Source organism: Solanum dulcamara, chromosome 12 (genome assembly GCF_947179165.1).
Source record: "Solanum dulcamara chromosome 12, daSolDulc1.2, whole genome shotgun sequence".
Taxonomy (NCBI): domain Eukaryota; kingdom Viridiplantae; phylum Streptophyta; class Magnoliopsida; order Solanales; family Solanaceae; genus Solanum; species Solanum dulcamara.
In genome coordinates, this window is record NC_077248.1 from 608,550 (window position 1) to 630,923 (window position 22,374).

At 34.8% G+C, this 22,374-nt stretch overlaps 2 protein-coding genes across 3 annotated transcripts; both read right to left on the minus strand.

The window, feature by feature from the left end:
• Nucleotides 1–7,404: 7,404 nt before the first annotated feature.
• Nucleotides 7,405–9,204, minus strand: LOC129877362 (transcription factor MYBC1-like). Its single transcript, XM_055952860.1, has one exon. It carries the CDS (start codon nt 8,588–8,590, stop codon nt 7,718–7,720), a length of 873 nt encoding a protein of 290 aa, XP_055808835.1. The 5' UTR covers nt 8,591–9,204; the 3' UTR covers nt 7,405–7,717.
• A 1,353-nt stretch (nt 9,205–10,557) lies between these two features.
• On the minus strand, nt 10,558–21,623 carry LOC129876882 (calmodulin-interacting protein 111). Of its 2 annotated transcripts, none has more exons than XM_055952360.1 (11): nt 21,245–21,623; nt 19,715–19,870; nt 17,346–18,172; nt 16,492–16,696; nt 15,065–15,272; nt 14,303–14,754; nt 13,447–13,873; nt 12,774–12,854; nt 12,480–12,670; nt 12,188–12,378; nt 10,558–11,170 (listed from the first exon to the last, which is right to left on the minus strand). In XM_055952360.1, the coding sequence occupies exons 1-10, from the start codon at nt 21,521–21,523 to the stop codon at nt 12,235–12,237; spliced, it is 2,970 nt and encodes a 989-aa protein (XP_055808335.1). In that variant the 5' UTR covers nt 21,524–21,623; the 3' UTR covers nt 10,558–11,170; nt 12,188–12,234. The 2 variants fall into 2 exon arrangements, with proteins under 2 accessions (XP_055808335.1, XP_055808336.1); XM_055952361.1 differs by having other exon boundaries at nt 10,558–11,096; nt 21,245–21,617.
• Between the last annotated feature and the right edge of the window lie 751 nt (nt 21,624–22,374).

A 22,374-nucleotide genomic window follows, 5' to 3' on the forward strand; every position in this document is an offset into this window, starting at 1 on the left:
ATTACCTACTGAATGATATTCATAACTTTTATAGGATCCACACCACTTTTTAGCGTAACGTGTAGCCTCGTCATGATTCACGCCATTCTTTTAGCATTTATAAGTCACTCAACATGAATTAAGCAATTTTCTTAGTTTTTCGTGTGTGTTAGCCTATTAATTTTTTGGTGAACTAACTTTCGGTCTTTTTTTTGAAAAAACTTTAGATTACCCTCTGTAATGACCTGGGTAATAGTACGTGCAGCTTATCAATGATCCACGCTATTTTATTTTAGCCATCAGGGGTCACTCAATAGGAATTTGCGATATTTTTAGTTTTTCGTATATATTAGACAATTATTTTGTTGATGAACTTTTTTTGGATTTTTTTTTGTAAAAACTTTACAAGACCATCTGTAATGACATGAGGTAATAGTACGTGCAGCCTCACCATGATCCACATCATATATTTAGCATTTCGGGGTCACTAAATAAAAATTAGGCGATTTTTTTATGTGTTACATCTTAAATTTTTTGAAGAACTGATTATCGTGTATTTTGTTTTGCAAATAAAAATACAAAATTCTCCGTAATTTTCTGGGGTAATAGTACGTGCATGCTCACCATGATCCACACCTTTTTTAGTATTTAGAAGTCACTCAATAGGAATTAGACAATTTTTTAGGTTTTTCGTTTGTGTTAGCATATGAATATTTTGGTGAAATGTCTTTCGGACATTCTTTTTGCAAAAACTTTGCAGAACTCTCCATAATGACCTGGGGTAACATTACATGTAACTTCTCTATGTTCCACGCCATTTTTTTTTATAATTTAGGGTCACTCAACAAGAATTAGACAATTTTCTCAGTTTTTCGTATGTGTTAGCCCATTAATTTTATGAAAACTGACTTTTGGGCATTTTATTTTGCAAAAACTTTACATGACCTTCTGTAATTACCTAGGATAACAATACGTGCAGACTCACTATGATTCACACCATTTTTTATTTATTTAATGGCCACTTATTAGGAATTAGACGATTTTCTCAATTTTTTGGTGAACTGCTTTCAGACATTTTTTATAAAAACTTTATATGATCATCCGTAATTACCTTGGGTAATAGAACTTGCAACCTCACTATGATCCACGCCATTTTTTAGCATTTAAGGCCACTCTACTAGAATTAGACGATTTTCTTAGTTTTTTGTATGTATTGGCCCATAGTTTTTTTTTGGTGAACTGGATTTTGAACATTTTTTTTTTGAAATTTTTTACAAGACCCTCCGTAATGACCTGAGTTAGCAGTACGCGCAAACTCCCCATGATCTACGTCATATTTTTTAGGATTTAGGGGTCGCTTAAAAGAAATTAGACTATTTTCCAATTTTCATGTGTATTTGCCAATGAATTTTTTGGTAATCTGACTTTCGAGCATTTTTTTTGCAAAAAACTTTACAGACCCTCAGTAAGGACCTGGGGTAAGAGTACGTGCAGCCTCAGTATGATCCACACAATTTTTAAAAACATTCGTGCAGCCTCGGCATGATCCACACAATTTTTAAAAACATTTAGGGATCACTCAATTATAATTTGTCCATTTTCTCAATTATCCGTGTATGTTAGCCCATAAATTTTTTGGTGAACTGACTTTCGGACATTTTTTTGTAAATTTTTTACAGGACCATCTGTAATGACCAAGGGTAACAGTATGTGCAACATCTTCATGATCTACACACTTTATTTAGCATTTAAGGGTCACTCAACAAGAATTAAACCATTTTCTTAATTTTTCGTGTGCATTAACCCATAATAATTTTGGTGTGCTATCTTTCGAGTATTTTTTTGCATAAATTTTACATGATCCTCCGTAATGACCTGGAGTAACCGTATGTGCAGGTTCGCCATGATCCACGACATATATTTATCATTTAGGGGCCACTCAACAGAAATTAGATAATTTTCTCAATTTTTCGTGTATGTTAGCCCATTAATTTTTTGATAAATTGGTTTTTCATCATTTTTTTACAAAAGTTTTATAGGACCCTTCATAATGACCTCGGTGATAGTCGTGCAACATCGCCATGATGCACACCATTTTTAAGCATTTGGGGGCATTCAACAGGAATTAGGCTATTTTTCAGTTTTTCGTGTGTGTTAGTTAGCCTATGAATTTTTTTGTTGAGATGATTTTCGTGCATTTTTTTAGAATATTTTTTTATAGAATCATCCGTAATGAGTGGGGAAACAATACGTGCAGCCTCACCAATATCCACACCATATATTTACCATTTAGGGGTCACTCAACAGAGTTAGGCCATTTCTCAATTTTTCGTCTGTGTTAACCCATTAATTTTTTGGTGAACTGAATTTTAAGCATTTTTTTGGCAAAAACTTTGCAGAACCCTTCGTAATTACCTAGGGTAATAGTATGTGCAAACTCTCCATAATCCACGCTATTTTTTAGCATTTAGGGGCCATTTTACTGGAATTAGGGGGTTTTCTTAGTTTTTCTTATGTGTTAGCAATTGATTTTTTGATGAACTGAATTTTGAGCTTTATTGTTGCAAAAACTTTATAGGAATCTCTGTAATAACTTGGGGTAATAGTACGTGCAGTCTCCGCCTTTTTTTAGCATTTAATGGTCACTCAAACTAAATTAGGTGATTTTCTCAATTATTTATGTGTGTTAGCCCATAAATTTTTTGGTGAACTGGCTTCCGGGTATTTTTTTTGCAAAAACTTTATGGGACCATCCGTAATGGCCTGGGGTAAGAATATGTGCAATCTCTCAATGATCTAGACTATTTATTTAGCAATTAGGTGTCGCTCTACAAAAATTAGATCATTTTCTTAATTTTTTACGTGAGTTAGCACATGATTTTTTTGGTGTACTAGCTTTCAGGCATTTTTTTGCACGAACTTTAAAGGACTCTCAGTGATTACCTGGGTTAATAGTACGTGCAGTCTCCCATGACTCACGCCATTTTTTAGCATTTAGAAACCTCTCAATAGGTATTAGTCGATTTTATCAATTTTTGTGTGTAGTCCATTAATTTTTTAGTGAACTGATTTTTGATCATTTTTTTTACAAAAACTTTACAAGATCCTCCGTAATGACCTGGGGTAATAGTAGGTGCAGTCTCGCCATTATACACGCTATATTTTTAGCATTTAGGGGTCACTCAATAGAATTAAGCGATTTTCTTAGTTTTTCGTGTGTGTTAGACCATAATTTTTTTTGTGAACTAGATTTTGGGCATTTTTTTAAAAAAACTTTACAGGATCATCCTTAATGATCTGGGGTAACAATATGTGAAACAAACTTTACAGGATCATCCTTAATGATTCGGGGTAACAATACTTGAAGCCTTGCCATGATCCATATTTTTTTTAGCATTTAGAGGTCACTCAATAGTAATTTCGTGATTTTCTCAGTTTTTTATGTGTATTAGCCCATGAATTTTTTGGTGAACTGGCTTCCGGGTATTGTTTTTGCAAAACTTTACAGGACCCTCCTTAATGATCTAGGATAACAGTATGTGTAGCCTCCCATGATCAACATCATTTTTTTAGCAATTAGTGGTCATTTAACAGGAATTAGGCGTCTTTTTATGTGTTAGCCCATGAATTTTTTCGTGAATCGACCATCAGGTGTTTTTTTTTGGCAAAATTTTTTCAGGACCCTTAATAATGACCTGGGGTAACAATACGTGCAACCTCGCCATAATCCATGCCTTTTTTTAGCATGTGCATTAGCCTATGCATATATGGCAGAAATCATCGGTGGCCCCCTAAAGTTGGCACCAAATTTCACCTAGACACCTCAACTGACCTTTGTTTATTTTAGACCCCTATTGTCGGATTTCGCTGTGTCATTTTGACACTTTTTTAACAATCAGCAAAAAAATTAAGGAGAGTGTAGCTCACTTACTCACTGATGACGTGTCAAAGTGACGAATAAAATGAAGACATGTATCATATATATCAAAAATAATTATTTAAAAAATATTGTGAGTTATAAGAACCTATTTTAAAACTATTTAATTAATTACTTCAAAAAAATTACATTTCAATAATTAAAAAAAATAAAATTGCATCAACCACTTCCTATTTCTTCTCCGCATCTCCTTCTACCTAACCATCATTAAGGGAGTCACCGTCATTCCCCACTGCAACACCCCCCCCCCTCCATATCCATCTTCGTCTTTGTTGAACTGCCTTCACATCTCTCCTCCGTACCTTTTTTCTTCTCCACACACAGCTCTTTCTCATCTTCTTTTTCAAATTAATGTTGGCATATATATGGAGAAAAATGTTGTTGAAGGTGGTTAGATAGAGTTTGAAATTGTGAAGAAAAGAGAAGAGAAAATGGACAGATCTGAAAAGATTGCAAAGAAAAAAAACAAATTCGAAAGAAAAAAATACAAATTTAAAGTAGAATGAGAAAAAGATGTAAAGAAGAAGAAAGATGGTAAATTCATTTTTTGATAATGTCAAAGCCTCCATTTTATCCAATTTTTTAGATAAAAATATCAATTTTTTTATTCTAATAATTTTGTCAATTTTTTATGTTAAAGATTTATACTCTTTATGAAATGAATTTTTCTTGTTAAGGTGGGTTGTTTGGGTAATGAAATTTGGTGTTTCTAAGTGATGATGATTTTTTTTTCTGTGTTTCTTTTGTTTTGGTTGTTGATAATGGAGAGGTTGTCGAATTTTGTGGTAAAAAATGGTGCAAAGAATTTTTCGGTGGTGTGGTGATGGAGCTGATCGATTTTTATTTGGAAAAATTAAAAAGATGGGAATGTATTTTAAATATTTTCATTTTTCTTTTAGTTAAATGAAAAAAAATAAGAAAAATAGTAAAATTTACATTTTTCACGCGTTCAAAGTGAGTGCAACACACACAAGGTGCCAAGTCAATAAAAAGTATCAAAATGACATAGCGAAACCCGACAATAGGTGTCTAGAATGAACAAAGGTCAGTTGAGGTGTCTAAGTGAAATTTGATGTCAACTTTAGGGGGACACCGATGGCTTCTGCCATGCATATATTGTAAATATGATAGTCTGGAACTTTTTGACCCCATATTTTGTAGATCATCCGTAATTACCTAGAAAATGATAGTCATAGCTTCTATACGATCCACGCAACTTTTTTAGCATTTAGGAATCACGAAACAAGAATTCATAATTTTTCTCAGTTTTGTAAATATGATCATTTGAAACTTTTTGACTCCAAATTTTATAGAACCATTGTAATTACCTAGTGAATGCACGAAAGTTTAAGAATAATTGTAAATCTATAGCTACCTAAGGAAACTCCGATCAGATCAGCCCCTAGTTAATTGCAAATAGGAGACTTATTCACTAATCAAACTACAAGATTTCCCAACAGTGGCTTTTAGCTGAAGCAGCCTACGTCAATTGCAAGTGTTTTTAACACCAATTTTTTTAGATAACTGGTGTCTGAAACAACTTACCGCATCTCCACTAATTCCACGGGATTTTTGACACCTTTTTTTTCTTGAGACAATCAAGCTATTACTGATCAAGAACTATCTAGCAAACACTTTTTCCTAATATATCAAGCAGAAAAAAAATACATAGATTACTCAATCAAGCCCAACAAATATGACTGTTATGTTTAATTCAAAAGATGCCTTATGTAGACTTCAAAAGAGAGGAGAGCATCTTCTTCTATAAGTTTTCAAAAGATTTTTTTGGCATTATACTGAATGATAGTGACAAGATGTTAATGTAGGACAAAATTTGAGTTGGCAACACCAAACAATGTTGAACAGAACTTTAGGATTAATCCCAATCCAAATTATATGTAAACTGAAGATATACAGCTAGCATCACATGGCCATTGAGAAATTACTTTGGAAATTATATAAGAGGAAAGAACAAGAAATACTATTAGTCCCCACCACCATTATATCAGCTAAGACCACTAACAATGAATTTGCTCAGATCAGTACAACAAATCTATGTTCCTCAAACCCTCCAAAAATACTGCCACACTCGTGTCGGAGGATCCAACATGCAACTGTTGCCATTTTTTGAAGAGTCCGAACAACATAGCAACAAATAAGAGGAACAAAGTAATAGCAATAAGGAAGTGCACAATGGAAAATATGTGTTAAGAGGCAAAGAAATAAAAGTTATATATGATACAAGCAAATGTAATGTAGGAGCAAAATCAATGTTACTTATTTAGAGGATTGATTCACATATTATTTTATTGCTGAGAGTCATTCAATAGAGTGAATCTAAGCAGGGTAAATCTGTTAATGTGAGGATGAACTTCCAGAGTAAAGAACAGGAAGAAAAAGGAGTGGGGATTTTGAAAAAACACGAACAACGGGAAAAGCAAGAGGCAGTGAGGTTTTCTTACGGAAATAGACGAAAGGAGCTAATACCATATAAGAAAAAAAGTCTTGGCCTATTGTAAGCCATTCAAACTAGACGTTTACAAGGCTCGTGCACATGATGAGGTTACTACTACTACTTCAAGTGAGAAAATTGACAGATTTTTAGAAGGGGATAAACTCATTCTCCCCAAACCAGCAGAGAAACACCCTCAGCATGGTAAATGAAAATGGAAAGGACAGTTACCGAGACCAAGAAAGAACTTCAAAAAGTTGGAAGGTTATTGACCTATTTGCAATTTGCATATAATTATAATTAAACTAGATTTTAGTTGTCTTGAAAGACTGAACAGATATTATAGTAAATAAAGAATTATAAATATAAACTGAAGATCAGCCAACGCCACACATGGCCAGTGAGGAAACACTTCATTTTTTTATTTTTAAAAAGAAAAGAAATCACACACAGATAATGAATTTCCTCAGATCAGTATAACAAATAGCAGGAACAGAGTAATAGCAATAACACTCAACTCTGCATCCAATCCTAGTTAATCAAGTAGTATAAATTTTTCGTGTTCCAATCCTTATTTATCCCGGATGAGTACCTACGCCACTTGTGGGACTATACTGGATATGTTGTTGTTGTAGTAGTCATTCAATAAAATTAATCTTACTAGAGTAAAACTCTTATTGTGAGGGTGAACTTCCATCTCATTTCCAGAGTAAAGAACAAGAAGAAAAAGGAGTGAAGATTTGGACAAACACGAACAACGGGAAAAACAATAGCCAGTGAAGTTTTCTACACAGAAGGAAAAACAGATGGAAGCTAATACAATATACGAAAAAGTCGTTCGACATTTAGTAAACCATTAAAAACAGACTTCACAAGGCTCGTGCACTTGACGAGTTTACTACTACTTCAAGCAAGAAAAGTGAGGACAGAGATTCTTAGCATGTTTCTGCTTATTTTGGCATTTCAGAGGTGGGGAAATAAAATCATTCTCCCCAAACCAACAGTGACAAATACCTCAGTATCTCAGCGTGGCAAATAAAAATGTAAGGGACAATTAAACAAGTCAAACTCGTTACAACGTAATTACAATAGTAGAATTCATCTAACTGAACAGTTTCAGGACTGACACTAAGCATCAAATCCAAATTCTTATAAAAGGGGATTCACAGTTCCATTAAGAGTTGAAGACCATATCAACAACTCCATATAGATATTAACACTAAAACACCACTAATCCAATAAAAGGTACTAAAACAAAGCGCAAATGTTATTCAACTTAAACTCTAGAATACATAGAAGTCAAATTGACAGGATTTATAGAAGGCTAAAAATCAGCAGTTACCCTGATATCAATCTTCCCCTGTTGGAAACAGAGTAAGGACCTTCCTCCCATTGACGGCAGTGGCTGAATCCACATCCTCCGCATAAGATGACACCACAGGACTACCATTATGCACTGATGTCCCCATCCTCTGAACCTGCTGCTGTGATTGCCTAGACAGAAAAGGATGCTCAAAATGTCCATTCACCGGTGACCCAAATTGTCGATACTGCTGTTGAACTTGTGGATGGTGTCCAACAACCACTCCCATATGATGGTGATGCTGCATCGGTGTCACTGGCACAAACGGCATGAAATGGTCAGAATTACCTCTCCCCGGATGCAGAAAATGTGCTGGAACAGGTGAACTAGCAAACAAATTGTCCATTGCTGGATCAACACCTGCCCCTGATAAAGACTGAGCATTACTCCCACCACTTCCACTGTTAGAAAGACCTTGCATACGTTTCAAATAAAGCCTATACTTTTGCAAATGACTAGCAACATTTTCGCGTGTTAATCCATCGACACTCATTAGTTGCATTATAGTCTTGGGGACAGCATTCTTGATCCCCAAATGAGCAACTGCATCCACAAACCTCTTATGTAGCTGCGGTGTCCATACAAGACGTGGCCTTTTCAATGTCCTAGCTGGTTCATCTCCACCTCCTGCCCCATTCAGTTCAGCAGACTCAAATTCAGCTGATGAATTAGGCTGAGAAGATTGAACATGTGGAGTCTGTTGTTGTTTGCTTTGAGGATTTGGGCTTGTGGGGTTTGGAATATCGAAAGCTATGGCAAGATCCGGAGTAATAAGGGTTTGAGACAAAGGCATTAACTCTTCTGGTTTAGGCAATTCTTCTTCCCATTTAGCAAACCAGTTTGAATCTTCTTCCCTCATCTTCCTTATTGGGGGTAGGGAAAGGAGATTACAACCCGAAGAATCGAACCCTCACCAACAAGCTACCAGGATTCCTCAATCCACATCTTCCTTATCCTTCTTGAAAACCCAAAATCTTGGATTTTCCACCAAGATCTCACCTTTATGACTACAACTCCAAGTTACTTGATGGATTACTACTTAGAAGTACTCAAACTAAACTTGAACAGTAACCATCATCAAAAGAGGGAAGAAAAACAAAAAGATAAAAAGATTTCTCCTTTTATGGGAACTTAAAGATTGACAAAAGAATCTAAAAAAAAAAACCAGGTGAGAAACAGATATGGGGTTGTAATAAGACAAGTGTACAAATTGAAAGCTGAGATTTTTTTTCGAGATGGGTGTTTGTCTTTATCACCCTACTCCTCTTAGTGAAGAATCTTGATTTCTCTGTATTGAAGGAAAGAGGGAGAAAATGAGGTTTACTTTGGAATTTCCTTTTTTTTGCTGTTGTGGGAATTTTATGGCTAGTGGGGAATGAGGAAGAGTTTTGTGGAGGGGTGTTCGAGGTGGATCTTGTTTCTTTTCAGCTTTTTATTTGGGGGAAAAAGGCACAAAAACATACCACAATTATGGTGAAATTATTAGTTACATATCTTTAGTCCTATAATCTTTCAACTATTTTGAACTGAAATAAATATCATGTTAAAATTGGACCTTGGCATAGAATTTCATGTTAAAAGAAAAATATTAAATAAATTATTTCACTCTAAATGTTAGGGATTTAATAATTTCACTTTTAGATAATTGAGAAGTAGGGGTAATAGTAGCAAGGAAATTGTGTGCAGCTGATAATTGTGATAAAATTGAGGTGTGATTTTACTACTTTTGTCTTTATATTATGTTACTGTTAAAAGATGCTTTTCTTAAGATTTTTTATGGAGTTTTATTAGGAGCCATGTGGATGTGAAGCTTAGTGGGGTCATAGGGTAGCTAGTAGGGGGAGTATGTGATGGAAAATTATAAATTATACACTCACAATAGTGTTTAAACCAAACTTAAGATAACATGATTTGTGTTAATCACTTAGTTATGATAAGTTAATTAACATTAATACTATTTAGTTAAGTACTAATTTTAATGTTTTTTAAGTTATCATTTAATCTGATTACAACTTTATAATGCTTGTAACACCAATGAAATTGATGAGGTGGCTATGGAAAGGTGCATTTACAGCTCTAAGTCAAAGGTCACAAAGATTCTCTTTTAGAAAAAAAAAATATTTGGTACATTGTCACAGAAACATTAGATGAGGTTGTACAGATATTATGATTGGATACAGGAAATAAAAAATTATGAAATGGAAAGAGAGAAACACTTTCCCAAATATAAATTAATATTACTTCTTCCGTTCATCTTTATTTGTTCATTATATTATTTTAAAATATCTAATAATAGTTATTCAATTTATAAAATCAATGAATAATTTATTATGATATGTTTATTTTATTTTTACTATTAAATACTATTTATTTTTTTAATATTTAGATAACTTGTTTTTTTTAATGGACAACTATTGTTGGAGAAAGAAAGTAAAGAAAAAGGAGAGAGAGAGAACAAGATGAAGTCCAATGAAAGAAAAGGAAAGTGGAAACGTGACCCCATTTGAAGTATTTATGTAGTAATAATATGCTCTATTGCATATTGAGTGTGCTATAATTTCTATAGAAAGATAATCTATCGTAGTTTATATAAAAAAAACACTAGCAAAGTTATATTGGACTGTCCACTAATGAAAACATGACCAATCAACAATATATTAAGCGTAATTTCACAAAGTGGAATTTAAAAAGGAGATTATATGCATATCTTACCTCTACGATCTGGTCTCAAAGGTAGACATGTTGTTCTAATAGACCCTCCGCTCAAAAAAAAAAGTCCAAAGCAATCCAGCAAAAGAAGTAATGAAAGTACAAGAAAAAACAGCATCAAAAATCAACAATTGCTAATATGTGATTTGGCATACATATAAAGTATATCAAAGATTGTATTCAATCATAAAGTTGATGCATACCTACTATAATTCTATATAGCTTACAAGTAATGTTTATGCATAATGCACAAAATACCATGTACTTTAACACATCATCTATAGTGCAGTCTTCTGTTTTTCAGGAGGAAACACCAGAAGTATCCATAGTGGAGCTTCCTTGTTATCTTCTTAACACCACCATCGTAACAAACATTTCATCTGTATCGAGGCCTTGATTGAAAACAATTCGTCAAAGGATCAGAATAAGAAAGTCACAGTTGGTGAAACATTACTCAACTGAATAGCTGTTACTCAGCTCATTGATGGCATCAAATAGTTGACAACAATCAATAGAAACACTTGTTCTGGCCCTGCTGATGAAAGCTTCCACGAGCAAAAGTTCACGCTCTCATTATATGGAATCGACTTTCCCTTTATGCATCTAAATCATGAGTTTGTGGAGATCAACTGCATGTATGTTTTTGCAGTAGATTTCTGGAATTAATATGGGCGATGTGAAAATTATGGCAACAACGTCTATCTGTGCAAAGAAGACTCGAATATTGAACCTGATGGCAGTAATCAAACAAACACCACAGTTGATCAAACTTGTGCTTCAAGGGTGAAAAGTTTATGTTCATGATTACTTCTGTAAAAAGACACATAAATCTCCTAGACAAGAAACTCATACTATGAGACATCACTAAGAAAGCAGTATGGGCAAATTAGTAAAGTTTAAAACAGCCCTTGATTCGAAGAATGATTTCATGAAGATAAAAGTCTTCTGCTTCTATTTGTGCTACCTATACGCAGTGATTTTGTATGATAAGAATGTTACTGAACTATAATGTTTACATACCATACTTTTAACATCTTAAAGCCTATCCGTTAAAATATCTTTTTATCAATATCTGTATCCTGGATTTAAGATTAGAAAACACTCATTGTGACATCAAAATGTCCCCAACATTCCAGGAAAGCTATACAACATTGACGACAAACAAAAAGGAGAGTCTAGTAGTCTGCTGATTGAAGCACCTTTCAACAAACTAGCTTTTGGAAATCAATCTCTCGCACCTAATAGTTAGATGACAAATAGGACATTAATAGATTGAGTGAAGATTTTGTATCTAAAATCAATAGTGTAAATCAGGTCATTTTCATCCTAGGATTTTGCGTCACTAATTCATGCTTGAATCAGATAGTTTTCAACACTTCCAAAATTTGAAGCAGTTTTTGTCAAAAAACATTTCCCGTTTCACAGATTTGAGAAGTACATGTTACAGTGTGTATAAGATACATCTATTCCTGATTTAATAGGATTTGTTCATAATATTTGGACTCTTTTCTAAAATTATAAGAACTCAATTAAATATTCTGACAGATCTAATTTGGAGGTTTTCCATCCCCAGTCCCCCACTGATCTTCTCCATTGGATGTCAGAGATCTAAGTTGGAATACATCCAAGTGTGAAACCCCTCCTCGAATTAAGTAGCAGCTTTTTATATCATCTCTTCCACCAAGTAAATAAAATGCTACTACAGCCTCGTAAGAACATTATAATATACTTATATAGATAGATTTACCTCCTTCTGCACCAAAAGCCATTAATTCTGATGTTCCATTGATGACACTAATCATCTCTCACTGGGTCTGAGTGCACAAGCCTCTGAAACCTATTTGATAACTCCTGGTATGAATGAACTTCAGATGGAGGCAATTGCCTAATGGCGGCCTTCAGATGTTCCATAGTTATTTCAGAAGCATCAAGGCTTTCCTGATACCAAAAAGGTTAGGACAAAGAAAAATATGCACACAGAAAGAGAGGGGGTTGGGAGGAGATGTATATCACACAGCCACATTGAAGAGTGAATTTACTTCAATAGCTGCAATAGCTGCTTCACGACATATCAGCGATATGTCAGCACCAGTACAGCCGCTGGTTAGCCGAGCTAGCTCTTCAATGCATATGTCAGAACTGCATGGCATCTTCTTCAAATGTATGTGGAGTATTGCTTCCCTGTCTTTTTCATCTGGAGGTCCAACGTACAGCAATCTATCAAAACGTCCTAACAAAAACAGCACTATCTTTAAGGAGCTCTAGCAGATTTCAAGTAAAGAATTGGTAGTAGCAGCAAAATTTAACATAAAAGGAGGAATAACGGATTTTACCTGGTCTTAGAAGAGCAGGGTCAATCTTGTCTGGTCGATTTGTTGCAGCAATAACAGTGACATTAACTCTCTGATGTAAACCTTTAACAAAACAATAGTAAAATTCCAGCTTGAGCCAATCAGAAACTTTGACAATCAAGAGATTCCTCATACATAATGAAACTGAGACAATTTTGAACTGCTTTGTCACGTTAGGATCCTAGTTCTACAAATTAAAATAAGGCATAGATTACGGGTAGTCCCAGGCATTTCATACCTAACCCAAAACATATCCATTTTTTTTTCAACATCAAAACTAGCGCAGCATTGGAGAAAGATGGCATCACAAGAAGTGAGGAAGTGTCTAGTATATTGCATGGTTAGAAAATCTTTTTTCTAGACCCATGAAAATCGTAGAGAGTCCAGTATATGGCGTTGATCTTGATTCATTAATCTTAGAGATTCGTTCCTGACCCCATGAAAAAAGTAATTTTGTATCCCTTTAAATTTTGCAGTGGAGCTGAGACAGAATAGTCATCGTGTTTCATTACGAGAATATGCTTAGTCAAATGGCCACAAACTAAATTTGCTTACCTAAAACTAACAAGATTGGAGTATAATGACCACTAATGTTCTTCAATAGACTTCAAATGTAGAAACAACTGAAAAGTCCTTTTAAGTGTGGAACACTCACCATCTAATTCAATAAGAAGTTGACTCATGACCCGATCCGACACAGAAACTCCATCACTTTCTTTGCCACGTACAACAGCAAGGCCATCTATTTCATCAAAAAATATAATTGAAGGAGAATTCGCCCTAGCCTTTGCAAATAGTGTCCTGACAGCTTTTTCTGATTCACCCACCCATTTGCTGTAAAGCTCAGGGCCCTTCACCGCAAGAAAGTTCAACCCTGCTTCAGAAGCAACGGCACGAGCTAACAATGTTTTGCTGCATCCTGGAGGACCAAACATCAAAACTCCAGTAGGGGGACGAGTGCCGATGCGCTTGAAAGCCTCCCGGTGTTTCTGAGGCCATTCAACAGCTTCTATGAGTTGCATCTTAACCTCCCTCTGCCCTCCGACATCATCCCAGTTTACCTTTGGAACCTCAAGTATAACCTGATATTAAGACAAAATATTTCAGTTCAGTGCAGACTGCAATTCCAGATGTCTACCAATGGTCCTTATGCAAATCGGTTGAAACAACAGGCAGTAGGAACTTCAAATGAAAAAGAAAGCAAAGATGTAGGCATCCATCAAAGGAATCCATCATCAACCTTAGATCATAACCAGCTGCACTTAATCAATCAAAGGCATGCTTAAAACTTGAGCCTTTACAAAAGATGACTCAATAATGCAATTTGATTGGGGTCAATCCCAAAACTGCAAGGATGATGGTCAAACACCATATAAAAAAAAGCCTGCTCTCTGAAACTTGTTATCATACAAATATCTGAACGTGACCAGCACATCAGTATAGATAGCATCACCAAACTTAAATTTCCAACAATGTTTAACAACAAAAACTATAAACAAGGTAAAGCATACCTCTCTCATGGCACTTGGCCTTATTTTCATTCTAGCCCTTTCAAAATCTTTAGAAGTGATCCTAAGAGTGTCTGTTTGTGCCATGCAAGTAAAGTTTCTCCGGATATCTGATGAAATACATGCTTCTGAAATAGATGAAGATGCCCCCTCGAAATCACTGTTAGAAGAAAGGTCTTCATTGTCTTGTAAACAATGTGTACCATTCCTGCCAAGGCATGCATCATATGTTGGCATTGAAGGTTTATATTGAGTATTTCCAAAGCATGTTTTTGACTCAACATGTTCACGAAGACAATTCAAAGCTGCTTCATTGCACAAAGCAGCTAGGTCAGCGCCCACGAAACCATGTGTAGCTGTTGCAAGGTCTTGAACATCCTTGTCCAAAAGAGCATGTTCCATTTCACCAAGTAGTGTCTGTAGTATTTCATACCGTTGTCTGGCAGATGGTACGCCTAAACATATTTTTCCATGAAATGAGAAAGAGTTACATATCACATCAAAAGCACTATAGCTAAAAAAAAAAGGAGTTGAGTTCAACTTTCGAGCACATGGCATAAGTCAAAGATCTCAGGATGATTCTGTGCAACTACTGACTATGCTCAGTCAACTCACAACAAGAATATGAAGAGTAACAACAGTAATGATAAACCCTGAGAAAGATTGAATTATTATATGAGCATCCAGTAATTGGCAGTAGTTATCCAAGTCATTTGTTGTTATTATAAAGTCTGATAACAATACTTGATAAGATTCTGTAGTGACCTATTTCAATTTCCCTGTCAAGTCTTCCAGGTCGTCTAAGAGCTGGTTCAACACTGTCAGGTCGATTGGTAGCAGCAATAACAAGTACACCATCAGCTCTTCTTATTCCATCCATCAAGTTTAACAATGTAGCTACCATTCTTTGAGAAAGCTCTTCACCTGCATCTTTACGAGCAGGCGCAATGGCATCCAACTCATCAATGAAGACCTGCAAATGAAAAAAGGCCCTGGGTCATTGAAAACTTAATTAGTTGACATTTGAAATTAGAAAGCCTTTTTTAAAAATAAAAAAAGATTGGATCAGGTAAAAGAAATTAGAAAGCCTATATATGGCAGCAACTGTGACCTGAGCTTTGTATTACAGCAAAGATACAGAAATCAGAAAAATAAGGTTAGTTAACTAAACTTGGTGTGGATCTCATAGAAACATGCTAGGCTATGCCAATTTCAGACATAGTTATCCATTTCTCCATCTGCACAATTTAGTATCTAAGGCACAAATGATTACTACTACCAACTCCTACTATCTATACATGAGTCCAATACCCACAGTGATCAGACATCATAGCAAGTATCCAAGAATATCACAATGGTATCCGATGTGGACACCTAGTATGAATCTGACATGATAATATTCAAGTATCTGTACATATTCTGGGTATCTTGAAGGATCTAGTACTACAACCATATCATATGACAAGGGTATATCAAAAAAAATGAGAATCAAAAAACTTTTCTTATAACTCAATACACATGGTTGGCATCCACAATGTTGCTTTAGGAAAACTATTATCCAATTTGCTTTTCACCTTAAAAAAGAATAATGTTGCTTCAGAAAAACTAAAAAAATATTTCTCTGAGGAAAAAAAGTTCATTCAAATGAAGGGAGCAAACTTTAATATTATAATGCGTACATAACTCAAATGTTAAGAGTATCATACTTTATCAATGAGAAATAATCTAGAGTGACAACTTCATGAACTACCATTGTACAATGCAATTAATTTCTAATAAGAACATCTAAAGAAGATATAAGATTTGTGGATCAGGACTAAAATGTAGTAAAAGGAATCCAACACAAAGTAACAAAAAAGAAACCCCCAAAACTTTCAAATGGACTTCTCATAGTTTCCCTTAATCCTTTTTTTTGAGTCTTAAAAGAGGTAATTTTCATTGAAATCAACACTAAGATGGTGCTGGAATTACTAGTTTCACAAAATTCATACATGCCAAAAAGACTCTATCCTTAAGCGATATTTCATTCTGACTTACTTCTACAGAAGTTCTATGTTCCATTTCATTGGCATTACACATTTTGATTTAAGCAGTGAAACTTCTATTTCAGCTGTTTTGTGACATTTGACACAAGCAAGTTTATTGTTGAAACAGAAGATATCTAAACTGGATTAAAAAGTGAGGAAGCAAACCACAGCAGGAGCTGCTTGACTCGCTGAATCAAACACTTCGTTCAATGCCCGTTCGCTTTCGCCATAATATTGACTAATTACTTCAGGCCCATTGACAGAGAATAGGTTTACTCCAGCTTTATGAGCACATAATCGTGCCAAAGCAGTCTTTCCAGTCCCAGGTGGCCCATGAAGAAGTACTCCCTTTGTAGGTCGTAAGCCCATGCTGAAATATTGACAACTGGACATTAACATATGATAAAGAGAGTAGACATTTTCTACATTGACTAATTTTATTATATTGGTGTAATAGGCAGCTCATTAGCAGTGCAAAACAAACAACATCTCCAGAAAGTAAAAGCTGATTTCCTGAATAAGAGATAGACATTTGCCTTCAGAAATTCCAATGATTTTCCTAGGAAACAAACTACTCCAGACCCAATAAAGGAAAAGGGGAAAGCTTCTTATTTAGATTCTGGCAGGAGTTGGGAAAATATATTAATGCTATTAACAATGTGCTGCAACAAAGGTAAATCTCACAGTAACTAATATCAAGCGTTAAGAAATTTAAACCATTTTTTAAAAGGAAAAATTGTATATATATCAGTTCAGAATCCAAATGGCATTATAGCAAGAAAAAGGAGCAGTGGACCAAGGTCGTTGAAGAGAAATTAAGATCGACCAAACCTCTAAATAGGCTAATCCATTATTTGGCCCAATTGAAACTACCTAGTAAAGATTGTCAGCCTACATAACAAACTTTTCATACCCAGAAAGCAAGCAGATCCCTATATTTCTAAAGATAATTTTGCCATAGTAACAAAGTTACAAGCTTCTAGAGAAAAACTGACATTTACATTAGAAAGAGAGAGTACCTAGCTATTGTACCGTTCACAGCCGACGATATTATTATGTCCATTAGAACTGCAAATTCTTCAGAAAGACCACCCAATTTTGGGAAGTCAACTCCATCCTTATTGTTGATATTTCTATGTTCGAGGTCTGATGGTGATAAGCTTCTTATTGGAGTTCCCACTTCAATGTCCGGGGGTAAATGTAGAACTACTTTTGTTTTGTGATCTACAGAGAAAGCAACATCACCATAGTCCCCCAAACTTTGTGAAGGAGAAGCGCCTATAACCTGGAGAAAAAACAGCTTTGAAAGCAGTGGGACAATCACAAGATTTCCAGATAGTAAAATGCGAGAACACAACCAGGAAGCTGTACAGGTTTGAATAAGTTTCTTCGAATGGTCATTCACCAAAACTTCTCTTATGTTGAATATTTCACTGGTTGTGCCACCTACATCAGAAGAGATCGACACTGACTCTTGATCCTTGGGTGTATTGAACTCCCTGGAGCTAGGAGAATTAAGTCTAGAACGAGAGTGTAATGGAGTCCTAGGAGATGAAACCGCCGTAGTCTCAGCTCGACTATTTCTTGTTTCACTCGTTGAATATTGAGAGGATATGAAGCAGTTCATCGGTGGTATTCCATTACGAGATACCAGCAACAAAGATAGTTCCTCGCAGTTACTAACCAAAAAGGAATTAACTCTACCATTGGACGATTGATTGCTTCCACTTACAATACTCCTTATGGTATGATCATGAATAGGGTGAACAAAAACAATCCTACCCGAGGCAGGATAACCCATACTCCATGAGAGGCTTGAAGATAATCGCGCTCCATTTTTTAAAACCTGCAAAGAGATCAATGTCAAGTCAATGCAAAATTCTACCATTTGGTAAGAATGCAATAACACCTCTCTTCAAAAATGCATTCGTCAAAAGAAGTATTTAAAATATTAAGAATCAACGAATATAATAAGCCAACATCAGCACCAGTAATAACAAATTTTATAACTTCTAAAAAAAAAATCAGAGGCGAACAATGAACAATACAAAGTTCCTAATAGTACACTGTACACCTCAAGCAAATGGTCTTTCACAACAAACATCAAGGACTCCTACTAGAGTAATGCCCTAAAAAATTAATCTGACACTTTGACAAGTTATGCAAATCCATCAGACAACTTGTAAAACCAAGTAGTACAAAAACTAAATTTTAGCAAAGTCATTGAGAACTCCTAGTGCGGTAAGAACTTCTAACCTAGTACTTATTAGCCGAAGATGCCGACGACATTTCTAGAACTAGTTTTTTTCTTCTTTTTCTTTTTGGTTATCTCTACTACTCGCTTCTCCCAGTTGGAAGAAAACCGAGCCCCTTGTGAGTTTCATAAAGTAATCTACAGCATAGTACTGATTCCCTGTGTTCTTGCTACTTTACCTGGATTAACACACCAGTTATACCATATAAATATATTCAAAAGGGAAGATGCACATTCTGTTTGATGTCTAAAAGGCATTCAATAATTCCATAATTCCTTTAGCTCTCATGGATATTATCCTTAGTTTTATCACTAGATTATAAGAGACAAAAGACAATCAATCATTTTTTTCTCAATGGTTGCAAGGAATAAAGTGCCGTCGGCAAACTCTCAATTTGAATGGAGCTTCCCTTATTTGACTCTATCCAAATTAAACCCACGGTTCAAAATTATCAAGACTGTGAAAAGTGCAACCATACCGCCCAAGACACAAATCTCCTGTGATAATTAACATCTCTCTCAGTCTCAGGAACCTTGTCTTCTCCTTCAATAGATAAAGAAGGAAACTCATGGGATTCATAAAGCTCACATTTATAACATAACAAGAATCACAATTCCCACTTGTTGAAGACATGGTTAAGTTAATAAAAGTGTAACCTCTCTAATGATGGCCGTCCATCTACCTTAAACGAAAGAAGGAAAAAAAAAAGGAAGAGAGATGAAAAATAAGATATTCCACGAAGAAAGCAATATCACAACTGAGTAACAAAAACGATAAGACCAAATCTAGTGACATAATAGTTACAAGAAAAAAAGAAATAGGAAAGTAGAAGTAGAGATTCCACCAAGATTGCACGAACATATGGAAGGCATCATGCTCCAATTTGACCAGCAGATCAATCAATAATGTGCTAGATAAAACCTATGTATTTCGTTCTTTCAGGAATATCGCTCTCTTTTAACTATTTCATGAAGCCTAATAATCACTATGGGATATGCTTGTTTCCATCTCAGGTTCATCAAAAAAAAGATCAACCTTTAAAGCAATCTCCAGCTTTATACTTCGTCAAATTAAGTTACGGGAATTGGACAGCAGCGAAAAAGAAAAAACAAAACAAATATTTGCATCCAAACCTTACAAGATGGGAAAACAGTCGCAAGAGCAAAGAAGTGTCCGGCTTCATGAGCCACATTTTCTGTATAATCAAGCCCAAAATGCCTTGTACACTCATCTACTAATGAGCTAAGTGGGAAGTTACTTTCAGATTTCTTCAAAGAAGCAAGGGATACCTGTTAACATTAAAAAGTAAAATAAGATCAAACTCTGACACCAATAAATGTTTAACTTCAAAGGAAGGTTGAAAATTGATAAGTAAGCAATGGCATATGGCCAATTACATACTATAGCTTATGCTGCAAAGTGTAAAGCCCGAGAAAGCACATTGCTTCAGAAAACACCCCCTTCCCAAATCAAAACCAGCTCAAAAGATTTCAACATTTTCTTAAGAAATACATTGTATGAATTTTTACGTGCTCCTTTTTCCCTTAATCATGATCTATCTGGAAGAAAGATAAATATTATCTTCACAATAGGACAATTTCTTTAGCAGATGTGAAAGAGAAAATAAAAGGAGCTTTTTTTAATGGTTCTCATGAATATATTATTTAGTTGAAAGAGGCTCATCTTAAGTTCTAATTTGAGCTCAAGTAATAATTGAAGAAAAAAAATAAACACAAATTAGTTACAAACAAATTAAGTTTATTGACTAAATTCAAGCACAAGCAGAATTCATCTCACATTAAGGATGCAATTAGTGAGACATACATGTGGTTTTGTACATAAAAATTCATACATCAACTGATCAAAGAGAAAAGAAAACAACTTGATGTAAATCAAAAGCAAAGGAGAAAAAATCAAACAATATTCTCAATGTTCAAAAGAGATTAAAGAAAATTCAATATATATAGTGTTTGTATTAAATATAACATACACAACCGACACACACACACAGAGCTATAATTTTTTCCATTAGAACCACACCAAACCCTGAGATACCTACAACAAACGGCAAACACACACACACAGCTATAGTTTTTTCCATTAGAACCACACCAAACCCTGAAATGCCTACAATAAACAGCAAACACACACACACATAATTTAATGTATGTTCAAGGCATTACAACCACATCAACCCCAAATAAACAACTAGTATACAGTGGCAAAGCCACCACATCGTCAGTTAATTACACTATATAGCTAGGTAACAAAATTCTCTTATGTGTATATATATATATATATATATATATATCCCTCTGTCCCAATTTAAGTATCCTACTTTCCTTTTCAGTCAGTCCAAAAAAAAAGCACAATGTTCTATATTTAGTAAGTTTTCCAACACAGACATCCTACATGACAAGATCAAGACCACACAATTTAAAGAACTACACACATTTTTCTTAAACATCATGCTCAGTCAAACTAAGACAGTTAAGGGAGTACTATATATTAACCCCCTTGACTTCTTCGTCGGTTTACTCCATTGATACACTTGAAAAAATCCTGACTCCGTCACTGCTAGTGAATAACGCATATATAGAAAGATAAAAATCGAATCTTTTTGAAGTGCAACTATAGATACGAAAGAAAAAGGCGAAATTTACCGATACAGTGGAGCCAGGAGCAATAGAAGAAGCAAGCATGGAAGATTCCGAAAGCCAAATTTTACAGCCTTTGGTATCCACAGCATCTTCTGATATTCTGCCAATAAAATCTGTTTTACAAATCAAAGACGGGAACTTTCTAGAAGCTTCTTCAAGACAGCACTTAAGCTCTCCTTCAGTAAATTCCACATCTGATGAACTCAAAACTGATGGAGTATCTCTAAGTTCTGATTGTGAAAGCTTTGATGATGATTTCTGATTCTTCTTCTTTGAAGGCATTTTTTTAAAAGTTGAAAGATTACAAACAAACAAAAAATGAGATTTTTAATCAAACAGTTTGTGAATTGAATGGAGTGATTCTTCTTCTGCTGCTGCTGCTATGGCTGTTAAAACCCTTGTACAGAGGTTTAACACTTGGGAGGGAAAAAAAATGTTTTCGTCCCCTAATTCTCAGGAATTGCGTTTTTGTCCTCAAAAGTTTTTAATTTTACAGATGGGTCCTTATGTCCTATGGCTATCAGTTTGTGTATTGTTATCGGGATTTAGAGAGGGTAGTGTGTACATTGTCTTACATTTATGTTGTGAAGATAAAATGTTGTTTTATTATCTTTTTATCTTATTTTAATTTACAACTAGTGCTTGATTTTTATAGATGTGAGTTTATAACATATATTAACAAAAGAAAAGATGAAATTGCCTATGCAATTTGGATAGAGAGAAACCCATTAATATTTGCAAAGCCAAGCAAAATTTAAAAAGCATTTTTATTTTCAAATATCATTTTTCACGTTGAAAATAAATTATTATTTTTTAAAATTTCACAATAAAATATGATCAAATAAACACCTGTCAAATGCTTCATTGCAAAAAGATAACCTGTATTTGTAACATTAGAGCTTTGCTATAACTATGAAATTATTCACTCTTTACACTCTATTTTATTGAAGATGTATCGAAAATAACTCACAAGACAAAGAAAGAGTAATTTTGTAGTTGAATTAAGAGTTTGATTCTCCTAGACTCCCACATCGTTTGAAGTAAACGATTTTCTATAGATTAAAAAAGGAAGAGAAGAGTGATTCTATCACTGGGCTTAGTCACGCGGGCCTGTAACCTAAGTGGGAGTAAAA

What these genes read in the sequence shown, in the direction of transcription:
- LOC129877362 (XM_055952860.1), bottom strand. Translation starts at nt 8,590, where the DNA reads ATGAGGGAAGAAGATTCAAACTGGTTTGCTAAATGGGAAGAAGAATTG.
- LOC129876882 (XM_055952360.1), bottom strand. Translation starts at nt 21,523, where the DNA reads ATGCCTTCAAAGAAGAAGAATCAGAAATCATCATCAAAGCTTTCACAA. An exon ending in CTCCTGGCTCCACTGTATCG is followed by an intron (nt 19,871 to 21,244) that starts GTAAATTTCGCC and finishes TAATGTTAACAG; the next exon opens with GTATCCCTTGCTTCTTTGAA. An exon ending in CTGTTTTCCCATCTTGTAAG is followed by an intron (nt 18,173 to 19,714) that starts GTTTGGATGCAA and finishes ATCTCTTTGCAG; the next exon opens with GTTTTAAAAAATGGAGCGCG.